This window comes from Electrophorus electricus, chromosome 13 (genome assembly GCF_041902795.1).
Source record: "Electrophorus electricus isolate QZ-2024a chromosome 13, ASM4190279v1, whole genome shotgun sequence".
NCBI classification, from domain to species: domain Eukaryota; kingdom Metazoa; phylum Chordata; class Actinopteri; order Gymnotiformes; family Gymnotidae; genus Electrophorus; species Electrophorus electricus.
In genome coordinates, this window is record NC_137509.1 from 8,132,501 (window position 1) to 8,145,000 (window position 12,500).

The 12,500-nt window shown below is 42.3% G+C and overlaps 2 protein-coding genes across 5 annotated transcripts in view; both read left to right on the top strand.

Moving 5' to 3' along the window:
* Positions 1-6,220, top strand: part of dnah2 (dynein, axonemal, heavy chain 2) — a 104,801-nt gene extending 98,581 nt beyond the window's left edge. For all 3 annotated transcript variants that reach the window (XM_081694667.1, XM_035519901.2, XM_081694668.1), the window contains exons 87-88: positions 5,577-5,727; positions 5,874-6,220. In XM_081694667.1, coding sequence (XP_081550793.1) covers positions 5,577-5,727; positions 5,874-6,028 — 306 coding nt within the window. In that variant the 3' untranslated portion in view covers positions 6,029-6,220. The remainder of the gene's footprint in view (positions 1-5,576; positions 5,728-5,873) is intronic.
* A 1,227-nt stretch (positions 6,221-7,447) lies between these two features.
* Positions 7,448-12,500, top strand: part of kdm6ba (lysine (K)-specific demethylase 6B, a) — a 76,094-nt gene continuing 71,041 nt past the window's right edge. For both annotated transcript variants that reach the window (XM_035536560.2, XM_035536562.2), the window contains exon 1: positions 7,448-8,055. The gene's annotated coding sequence lies outside the window, so the exon portion shown is untranslated. The remainder of the gene's footprint in view (positions 8,056-12,500) is intronic.

Consider the following 12,500-nt stretch of genomic DNA (forward strand, 5'->3'; position numbering starts at 1 on the left):
CAGAACAAGCTACAGTTATTTTAAAGCTAACATTAGCATTCTCACCAGATTTATTTCATGACTAATTTGCTTCTCTAGTTTGTGTGTGTGTGTGTGTGTGTGTGTGTGTGTGTGTGTGTGTGTGTTGGGGGGGGATATCAGATTTTTAATTTTGGAGGTGCAAAAAATGTGCAACGAGGGGGATGAAAAATGGGTTAAATAAATTTGGCTCACAACACAATGTGATGTTGCTGTAATTCAATTGTCAGGTGTGATTAAATTGTCTTTGCTTTGGCTGATAAAGAAAGACTGACTGATACTCACTCAAGTATTTATACTTCTGATTCTGACATAAATTTTGGCGTGTTGATGAGTAGTCTAACCATTCTCATATCTTTTCTGCTTATGTTATTGAAAAAAATACTTGTTTCCCAGATTTGTTTTCATGTTATATATTTTAAGTATTTCAAGAAAATACACCTTTTAGCATCTTGAAGCCGTTCTACAAAGAGCAGCTATTAGCTCTCAAGTAAAGGAGTGGTGAAAGAGTGGTGCTTCAGAACAGTCACATGGAGTGTCCAATGTGGCCTTGTGTAATCCCACATATTCTTCAGTATATTCAGTGTTGTTTCATTCTCTATTGTCTCAAGTATTTTGTATCTTTAAGAGAAGAATTGGTACTGTTCACTGAAAAGAAAGTGCTGAAAGTATTAAATCCTTACATTAAATTCCCATCTTAAATATTAGTTTAATACAGTGAATCCAATTGACTCTTCTAAATGTAATTTAAACAAAAAGAGATTTATTGTAATAAATCAGCTAAAATATTGTAGGTATGAGCAAAAACATATTAGAGTTCTTTTTTTCATATTTTTGAGTAACAGCTTTCAAACCACCCAAGTTTACAGACAACCTAGCTGCATGTCTGAACAAGATTCCAATTTGCTTGCACATTTGTCCGAAATGTTATCCTGTTTCTCCATAAACTTTGTGTTACTCACTACAAATTTGAATTTCTCTCTCTCTCTCTCTCTCTCTCTCTCTCTCTCTCTCTCTCTCTCTCTCTCTCTCTCTCTCATATATATATGCATGTATGTATAAAATTACCCACTCACCCTCCAGGCGATCTTTTTTCCATCAAGCTCAGGTCCTCTACCAGAGGCCTGGGAGCCTGAGCATCCTGCGTATTATCTTAGCTTTTCCCAGGACTGCACTCTTCTGGTCTGAGATCTCGGATGTTGTTCTTGGTATCTCTTGGAGCCATTCTCCCACTTTGGGGGTTACAGCCCCTAGTGCTCCGATTACCACAGGAACACAGTTGCCGTCACCCACCACATGTTTTCTATCTCTTCCTTCAGTCCTTGATATTTCTCGAGCTTCTCGTGTTTCTTTTTCCTGATGTTGCTATCACTCTTCTGCTGTTTATCAACCACTACAATATGTGGTTGGTTAGCCACAGAATCTTAGCACGGTCATTTTCCACCATCTTTGGGGGTATATCCCACTTAGACCTAGGAAGTTCCAGCCTGTATTCAGCACAGATGTTTCTGTACACTACGCCAGCCACGTGATTATGGTGTTCCATTTACACACTGCCTGCTAGCATCTCGCATCCTGCTGTTATGTGCTGGATTGTCTCAGGGGCATCTTTGCACAGCCTGCATATGGGGTCCTGCCTGGTGTGGTAGATCCCAGCCTCTACTGATCTCGTGTTTAGTGCTTGTTCCTGTGCTACCATGATTAGTGCCTCTGTGCTGTCTTTCAATCTAGCCTTTTCCAGCCACTGCTAGGATTTCGCCATGTCAGCCAATTCCACTGTCTGTCAATGGTACATACCATGCACGTTTTTTTCCTCCCATGATGGTCCCTGTTCCTCCTCATTTCCATCCTCCTCGGGTTTCTACTGTCTCAGGTACTCACTTAAGCACTTTGTCACTTGGGAACATTATCTTGGTATATTCCTGGATCTTGGGTGTTTCATCCTGGATAGTGACTCTGACACTCACTAGTCCGCAGCCCCACTCCTTCTGCTTAGTGTACAGTCTCAGAGTGCTGGATTTGGGATGATACCCTCCATGCATTGTGAGGAGTTTCTTTGTCAGTGGATTCTAACTACCTCTTAAGCCATCTTATTATGCCAGCGGTCTACCTGATAGGTCGGATCTTGTTTTTCCCATTCAGCTGACTTCACAGGACTTGCCTCACTTTTTATAGGTATTTGTCTGAATCTGCTTTTCTTTGTAGCTTCTTCATGATTCACATTTGCTTTGTGGGATTCCAAGGTTACTTGTAGCTGTCCTCAACATGTTATATTAACCTGTGGTAGTGCGAGCCCCTCTGTTCTAGCCACCTTCCCTCTCCTTGTAACCATACGACCACACTTATCCAGTCCAAATGACATTCCGATGCTGTTGCTGTATATCCTGCTGAGAAGAATTAGTGAGTCAATGTCTTGTTCACTTCTGGCTTGAAGTCATCCATGTACAGGATGTTGCTGATTGAGGAGCAGCAATGCTCCAGCAGCAGTGATTCAACAGCCGGTACCTGTGGCCACTCTTGGTGATGATCTCACTGAGGGGGTTCAGGCCTATGCAGAACAGCAGCAGGGACAGAGCATCTCCTTGGTAAATTCTACACTTGATGGTGGCTCTTGCTTTTGGTTTGAAGTTGGCCTATAGGGTTGTCTTCTGCAGCCCCATTGACTTCTTGATGAAGGCTCCTGGAGTCCTGTTGATGTTATACAGCCTAAAGCATTCCAGTATCCATGCGTGGGGCATTGAATCATAGGCTTTCTTGTATTAGATCCAGGTGGTGCACAGGTTAGTCTGCTCTGGCTTGGCTCCTCATTTAAATAATCCAAAAACAGTTGGGTCTTCAGTCTGCGTCTGCAGCTGCATTAGCAGCTGCTTGATTTGTGCTGCACTCATGGAGAGCAGTCAGCTTCTTCTTCTGTTGTTGCGTGATGCCTCCTTCTCCAACATTTCCAGTATTGTTCAGTCTCTGGCTTTGGTGGAGCTGTACTTATGCATTTTCTGACAATTTCCTGTAAGCCTTAGTGATGTATGTGCATGAATATCTGAGTAGATCAGCTTGTTCTGTAATATTCAGACCAACCCATTTATCACCAACAACTATGTCATGTTCTGAGTCACTTAAATCACCTTTCGTCCCCTTTCTGATACTCGTTTTGAAGATTGCTTTGACCATGTCTACATGCCTAAAATGCCTTGAATTGCTGCCTTGTGAATGGGTGATTAGATATTTGAGTTGTACCTAATAAAGCTGTAGTGTGTGTGTATGTGTATGTGTGTGTGTGTGTGTGTGTGTGTGTGTGTGTGTGTGTGTGTGTGTGTGTGTGTGTGTGTGTAACTAACAGGATAGGGGGAGATCAAACAGAGTGCGATACAGGTAGTATTTATGCAAATTATGGGGATTCATTTCCCCAAAGGTCCACCCTATATATATATATATATATATATATATATATATATATATATATATATATATATATATATATATATATATATATATATGGATTTATATATATATATATATATATATGGATTTATCAACATAGTCAGTTGGCCACCCTGAACAATGTAAGACAATTACAATTATCATTGTTTTCCAAAACTCCTGCAATTGGCAAGTTTGTTCCACTTCATAGCAGTTTGCTATATATACAGCTCTGGAAAAAAAAAAAAAGAAGAGACCACTCCAATTTTTGTTCTTAAATCAGCATCTCTACATGTACAGCAGCCCTTCCATTCAAGTATTTGTTCAATTCCTTCACAGACACACATCATTCTACTTAATGAGATGCTGAATATGTGATCACCTTAACAAAATCCTATTCTAACGAGCAACAGTATAAAAACCACTGCTGCTGTCATCACTATTCTCTTGTTATAGAACCAGCTGGATGGGAAAAGCAATGCTAGGACTACCCAAAAAGTAAGTGCAGTCAAAACACAGCTACAGACCATGCCAAAGGAGTTGAAAAGAAAGGTTCAATTGTAGCTTTACTGGCAGAGGGATACAGTGAGAGTCAGGTTGCTTCTATCTTGAAAATGTCAAAAACTATGGTTCATAAGAACAAGGTCAAGCAGCAAACACATGGGACAACATCAGCTACAGACTGGCAGAAGTGGAAAACGACTCTCTACTGACCGTGATGATCACCACCTCATTTGAATGTCACTTAACAACTGTAAGATAACATCAAGTGACCTACAAAAAGAATGGCATGCAGCCACTGGAGTGAATTGCACAGCGAGGACAGTTCGAAATAGGCTTCTGGAGGCAGGGCTGAAGTCGTGCAAATCTAGAAAAAAGCCCTTCATCAATGAGAAGCAAAGAAGAGCCAGACTGAAGTTTGTGAAAGACTGTAAGGATTGGACTGTCATCTACTAGGTCATCTTCTCTCATGAGTGCAATTTTCAGCTTTGTCCAACACTTGGTTGTGTAATGGTTAGACGGATACCTGGAGAGCCCTAGAAGCCAGAGTATCTCGCACCCACTGTGAAATTTGGTGCAGGATCGGTGATGATCTGGGGGTGCTCCATGTCACACAGCCAGGTGTGGATGAGGGACCACCAGATCAAGACCCTATCATGGCCAGCCCAATCTCCAGACCTAAACCCCATTGAAAACCTCTGGAATGTGATCAAGAGGAAGATGGATGGTCACAACCCATCAAATAAAGCCAAGCTCCTGGAATTTCTGTGCCAGGACTGGCGTAATGTTACCCAACAGTAATGTGAAAGACTGGTGGAAAGCATGCCAAGACGCATGAAAGTCGTGATTAAAAATCAGGGTTATTCCACCAAATATTGATTTCGTGACTCATCCTAAGTTGAAATATTAGTACTGTATGGTTTATAAATGAATATGAGCTTGTTTTCTTTGCATTATTTGTGGCCTGAAATTTCTGTAACTGTTTTGTTATTTTGAATATTAGTAATTTTCATTAAAAAACATGCTCTAAAATACAATATTTTTATCTGGAATTTGGAAGAAATGTTGCCAGTAGTTTATAGAATAAAACAAAACTGCTCAGCCTGGTCAAACACATACCCATCACTTGTAAAACTAGAGAAACTGATAATTTTGTAGTGGTCTCTCTTATTTTTTTCCGGAGCTGTATACACACACACACACACACACACACACACACACACACACACACACACACACACACACACACACACACACACACACACACACATACATTGTTGGTAACTTAGTTGCTCAGAAGTGCAGAAGTGCAGATTCTTTTCTTTGCAGTAAAATGTGTCACATGTTCTGCACAAATATATGTTTGCTGTGACTATAAACAGATAGACGGTGGTAAGGAACCAGAGAGCTTTAAATTGCAAATCATTCCTGATACTCAATTTTAGCAGAGAGGCGCCTTTGGGTATCCGACGGCAAATATAAGGTTACAAGTATCGATACACGTTTACCAACATATGCCATAGAGCTTCTGATGTTTTATTCTGAATGTTGCAGTTCTGACATTTTTATAACTCCTGTAAACATTTTACTGTGTGTCTAGTTGATGGAGCGGAGGTACATGATGTTTCTCTGTGCTGCAGGATGGTGTGTTTATTCGTGGCCTGTATCTAGAGGGGGCTGGCTGGGATAAGAAGAACTCCTGTCTGGCCGAGGTAGAGCCCATGCAGCTGGTCTGCCCCATGCCCACCATCCACTTCAGACCAGTGGAGAACCGCAAGAAAATTGCCAAAAGTACAGACACGTACACCTTGTATACTTCTCCCATCCCTCAGTTTTAATATTCTCACTGCCATATTCTCACTACTCATTGACATGTTACATTTATCCTGTGTAACTGTTGTGTGTGTGTGTGTGTGTGTGTGTGTGTGTGTGTTTAGATATGTACTCTTGTCCCTGCTACTACTTCCCTGTGCGCTCAGGAGGGGCTGGAGGCCCTTCATTTGTAGTGGCAGTGGATCTTAAATCAGGAGCTGTGCCTTATGATCACTGGACCAAGAGAGGAACAGCACTGCTCATGAGTCTGGACAACTAGAGAGACAACGCACTCTAGTTCATATGTGTTGCACACTAGGACTATACTTTTGTTCAGAAATTTTGACATAAGTTTATGTATTGTATTTAACATGTTTAAAGACAAATGTTTTTAAATACTTCAGTATATTCATAAATTCAGTTAACATTTGCTGTTGAAAATTAAACATGGATTCAATCAGAAAAAGTTCACAAAAACGGATCAATTTATTAAAGAAACTTATATTTCATACATTAAATATATAGGTAACAACCATGTTTTAGGAGCAAATATTTATCTGAAACGTTTTCAGAAACTTATTACAAGACTATCCCATTCACTGTCAACAGTCTAACAGAAAGAGAGAGAAATTGAAAAAGACACTAAAGTTCTTGGGACAGTGTTTAGGTCCTGCATGGGTTGGGGTGAATTCTTGAGAGGGAAGAAAACAAGAGGGAGTCCAGAAAAAGTGAAAGTGAAGAATAGTTGTGAGGAAAGGAGAGAGGCAGAGGGTGTGTGGGCGAGGGGGGGGCTCGATTCAAGGCTGCATTCACACAGTCCCGCTTGTCTGAAAGAGCGAGACTTCCTCCCCACTGTAAAGGGCTCTGTAGTGGGCTGCAGGTCTGAGTCAACGTGAACCACCAACTGGTTGTTGGGGCGCTCATAGCAACATGTTGAATTCAAATTTAAATTGGGCCTCCAAGGCGCTATTGTAGTTGCTCAAAGTACTTCAGATTTTTTTTTAATGGACGCAAGAGGAAAAAGGGAGGGAACAACATCTTTTGAGTCGCCAAATAGAGGATGAAGTCCCCTGGGATTATTCATTACAGTTGTTGAATGTTCCCACCTCAGATCCATTCAGGCCACACGGAGGTCTAGGAGGGAAGTGTGAGAGACAGATCCAAATGAACGTGATTCCCTTTCAGCAGCCTTGGGATTTCTTGAGCTCAGTCCTGTTAACCATATAAGCACTTTGTATGAGTTGATGATAATGAAAAAAAAATCAACAAATGTACATAAAAGATTATCATAGTAGTTTCATTAGTGTTCCTTAACAATTAGCTAGTTTATATATATGAAATCTGGTCATTCAGTTAACTGTAAATCTGCTGTCGCAGATATTCCAAGAGCACTGAACTGGAAATTCAAAGCATCAGCCGAAACCTTCCCGTTATTCTGCACAATAATCTGTTTATAGATGGCCACGATAGTAAATCAACTCATAATATCAGTCATAACTAGACATAATTTACGTTCTAGCAATTGGAGAAACCTTAACTTTAGCGGACCGTAATTTACCGCGTGTCAGTGAATGTTTTTCCAGCTGCCCGGGAAAGAATGGAGCAATCCTGGAATTTTGGGAAGTCTAAGTGTGTCCCCTTGAGAAGAGAGGCGGGGCAGTGCGAGACTCGTCCACCGAAAATAACCTGCTTGGTAGAGGGAGGAGGAAGCGGGGATCTTCACTCAAAGATCAAGGAACGGGAGAGGAGCGTGAAGGCGATGCAATACGGAATTAAAACTGCGCAATTTCCAACCCGTCTGCGCCGCGGAGACCCAGGCGCTTGGAGCAGTAAGATATTCACGTCTGACGTGCTTCACCGTTCGTGGACATGCATGCGTGACTCGAAACGTGCTCACCTCTACAGTGGCATGGTCATGGACTTATTATTTTAATAACTGATGTGCACTCTTTTGCAAACAAGATATTAGTTCGTGGACCCGTAGCGAAGTATTTGTGCATGATGAGGGCCTTTTCTTGGGAAAACACTGGAACGTTTTGGGCGCTGTTTGTAGCCACGTTAAACGTTCTCATCACCGATTACAGCGGTTTCCTAATATAACTGCGCGTACAGTCCCGCGTTATTATCGACAATGTAAGATCCACATTCAAATCCAGCATTCTGAGTTTAAATATGTTCAGGATCTGAGCTGCGTGTGAGCGCGAGAGAACAAACTGCGCAGTTACATTTTTGATCTTGTAGTATTTTTTTTTACGATGAGAAGAAGCAAGCAGCCACCTCCCAGTTCAAACCTTCGTGGATTACCAGGTAAGGCGGTGACTTTCTGTACTTTAACAGTAGCGTAGCGCCAGAATGTACAGTAGGTTGCAGTTTTTTAAGGGTTTGCCTTCTGAAAGGATGCCATGTAATACTGTGTGGTAGATATGCAGCGACATTTGTGAGTCTGGTAAAGAGCGCGTGGATTAATACCACTTGCACAACTCCCTCCCATTTTCACTTAACCGCCATCTGCATGTGCTTAAAGGCTACAAGACTACATTATGCAGCATTTAATATATAGATGGCAAGTACCCTCGGAGCTAACGGCCAGTTTCGATATGAGTAGATCTAAAAAGTTGATCTCTCTTGCCAGTAATATGGAAACTGGTGAGATCATAGTTACTCTTAACTGGTGTACGGGAAGCGAGTGGGAGTCAGCGATGTGGAAATCTGTCGCTACAGCAGCCCATAGTAACAGGAATTTACCTGCGGTCGTGTGCACTTCAAACGACGTGAAATTAGATTAGCGAATTCTGCATATCGTGTATTCTTATATAAATAATTAAATATTGGTTAATGGCAGCTACTGAATGAAATTTGGGCCTGTTCTTGTTCTGCAGAGTCGCATTTTCTTTCCGAAATGTCATGTGGCGAAGTTGTGGCGGGTTCGGAGATTTTCCAGGAAGAACGTTTGATTTTTTTTTTCTGAGCCATGTTTTTTTTTCCTCCTCTCTTCTCGTCACCGCCCCCTTTTCCTAGTCATTCTTTTTAATCACCACTAGGGGGTGTCTCAACACTACGAAAGAGTTCCTATACAGGCAATTAATATTAACATTAATATTGATCTCACTTAATTAAAACCTGTCGCTTAGAGTATAGCGTTAGAATAAAAACGTTTTATTTATGATATGTAAATTAAATACATAGCAAAAAATTCCAAGGTCACGGTCTGGTTTAAATATGTGAGCCAGTAACATTACGTAGGCTATATTAAAATGCTGATGTAAACTATAATATGGGATATAACATGTTCGGCATTCATAAGATTTGAAGTCTCTCCCCCCCCCCCCCAAGCCGTACCATAAAGGAAATGGTGTTCATAGAAACACAATTTTCATAAGGTTTCTCTTTCCATCTGCTCTTGGGCAGTGTGCCTGCTCCATTACCTCTTTACAGAAACTCTACAAAAGAATGCTGGTGGTGTTCGTGCTGCCACATAAGCTCACAAAATGAAAGAATAGTGTATGATTTATATGAAATTAGATTTGAAATGCGTCTCACCAAATCGAGGCAGCGTGTGAATTAAAAGAGAGGCAGGCACGGTTGCCACCCTTTCAATAAGACAAAACTGGACAGTCCTGTTCCATTAGACTCACCACTAATGTGTCTTCCACATGTACATTGACTTTGCATGCTGATTTCTGATTGGCCTAAAATTACATTAAAATGTATTGCTTGTTTAACCCCTCACAGTTCTGGAGAATATTGTTTATAAAAAAAAAATGTAAAAAAAAATTGGACAGTTTGGTTGAAAACCAGACGAGCAGCAACTCCAGAGGGGGTAAATGGGAATACAGACAAGAAAATGTGCCATGATGGGTGATTTTAAACTGTCAAGAATTTCACTGGAGAATTTTCCCCTAGATAACCCCTATCAATATCAGACAGTTCATGTCAGTATCACCATCAAGAAATATAAATGACGCAAGCAAAGATGTAATTGAACACTAATTTATCTATGTATAAGAATTCAATGGACAGCTTTGTCTGCTGCTCAGATGAATGACACCATTTATATTGCCATGAGAGCATAGCAGAGAAAAATGAAACAGTGTCAGACAAGAAAAGTACATATTTAGGCACTATGAAATATATAAAATTAATATATTCAAAATAAAATTTCTTTACATTTCTGTATGAAATCGGTCTATACAGTTTCTATGATATGACTTGTACAAGAAGTATGGATTACTTGTTAACCTTCGTTCATGTCCAAGAGGAAGTTCAGTTATTACATGGGTAATTTCTGCTAAAGTCTACTAGCAATTAAAAATTAGATCTTCATACCTGTGATTCCTAAAGCACATTACTCTGAACTCAGCGCTTTAAGCCCCTCTCAACGTTGTCCACTAGATGTCGCCACTTGCATTGACAAAGGAGCTTAATTCCCTTTTGTGCAAATGCAGAACTCCTCTACCTCCCGAAATATCATACCTGTTATGGTCTATATTAGCACATTGGAGGGGGGGGGGGAATCACACTTTTTTTTAATTACACTACATGGCCAAAGGTATATGGACACACTTTCTAATTATTGAGTTCAGGTGTTTCACCCACAACCATTGTTAACAGTTATGGTTCTGTGCTTAATTCTATATGAGTTCTCCATAGACAAACACTGGCAGTGACTTTAAATGTGACAGTCACAGGATGCCAGTTTTTCTACACTTCAGTCGGCTTGAGACATACTTGCCCTGCTAGAGCTTCCCCAGTCAACTGTAAGTGCTATTGTTGTGAAATAGAAGCTTTTAGCAGCAGTGCAGCCATGAGGCAGTAGACCGGCCAAACTTACCGAACCGGGCTGCTGAATGCTGAACCACCTAGAGAGCTGCACCCAAGCCTAAAGTCACTATGCCTAAAGGTAAACTCCAGATGGAGTGGCACAAAGCTCTGAGGCTTTGGGGATGCCAGGAGAGCACTACTTACTGAAATACATAATGTCAACTGTAAAGTGAGTGGAGAGGGATAATGGTCTGGGGCTGTTCCACTGAAAAGTACCGTTAATGCTACAGCATACAAAGACATTTTACACAGTTGTTTCCAACTGCTCCTGTACCCAAAGTGAGGTCCATACACACCTGGTTTGATGAGTCTGGTGTAGAGGACCTCTAGTGGCCTACACAGAGGCCTGACCTCAGCCCCATCAAAACCACAGACTGTATAATCGCAGCCCTTTGGGAGGAATTAGAATAGAGCAGCGCCCTCTCATCATCACAGAGAGTGACGTGAGGAGAGTGTTTAAAAGGGTGAATACCAGGAAGGCGGTGGGACCAGACGGTATCTGCGGGAGGGTCCTCAAAGCCTGCGCAGGTCAGCTAGCCCGGGTATTCACCGACATCTTCAATCTCTCCCTGACGCTCGTCCCGTCCAGCTTCAAGCGATCCACCATCGTCCCCGTCCTGAAGAAACCTCGACCCTCCAACCTCAATGACTACCGTCCTGTCGCCCTCACATCGGTCGTGATGAAGTGCTCTGAAAAGCTAGTCAGAGACTTCATCACATCTTCACTGCCAGCCTCCATGGACCCACTGCAGTTTGCATACCACCACAACCGCTCCACTGATGATGCAATTGCACATCTGCTCCACACTACACTGACTCACCTGGACAAAGGGAGGGGTAATTATGTTAAAATACTGTTTGTCGACTACAGTTCAGCATTTAACACCATCATCCCCTCCCTACTCACTACTAAGTTGGAGGATCTAGGACTGCATACATCCCTGTGCGACTGGATCTCCAACTTCCTAACAGACAGACCACGATCAGTACGGGTGGGCAACTGTGCCTCATCCACCCCCACCCTCAGCACTGGAGCTCCTCAGGGTTGTGTCCTAAGCCCCCTGCTCTACTCACTGCACACCTACGACTGCACAGCCACTTCCAGCTCCACCATCATTGTCAAGTTTGCTGACGACACCGTTGTCATGGGCCTGATCCCGGACAACAATGAGAGGGCCTACCTGGAGGAGATTAAACACCTGGAAAACTGGTGCCAGGAAAATAATCTCCTCCTAAACGATCGTGGATTGCAGCAAGAAGCAGGAGCGGCACTACCAACCTGTGAGGATCAGTGGAACCACGGTGGAGAGAGTAGATAGTTTCAGGTACCTTGGTGTTCACATCTCGCAGGACCTGTCCTGGTCCCGCCATACCAACTCCCTGGCAAAGAAGGCTCGTCAGCGTCTTTACCACCTCAGACACCTAAGAGACTTCAGACTGCCCTCCAAGGTACTGTGAAACTTCTACATCTGCACTATGGAGAGCATCCTCACGGGGAACATCACAGTCTGGTTTTGGAATAGCACCAAGCAGGACAGACAAGCACTCCAAAGGGTAGTGCGTTCAGCAGAGCGCATCACTCACGCGGAACTTCCTGACCTACAGATCATCTACTACAAGCAGTGCCAGACCAAGGCCAGGAGGATTATGAAGGACCCCACCCATCCCAACAATAGGCTCTTCTCTCTGTTGAGGTCAGGGAACCGCTTTTGCTCCCTGAAGACCAAGACAGAGAGACTGAAGAGGGGCTTATCCCATAGACCATTCGGGCCTTGAATCAGGGAAACTGATCAACTCTGGGGACTACCACCACCATGTAACATAACTGTATATATATTCAATTACCACCATGTAACATAAAAAACTGTAAATGTCATTTTACAAAATGGATCTGTACATTGTGTACATACATATATACACAACCATATACA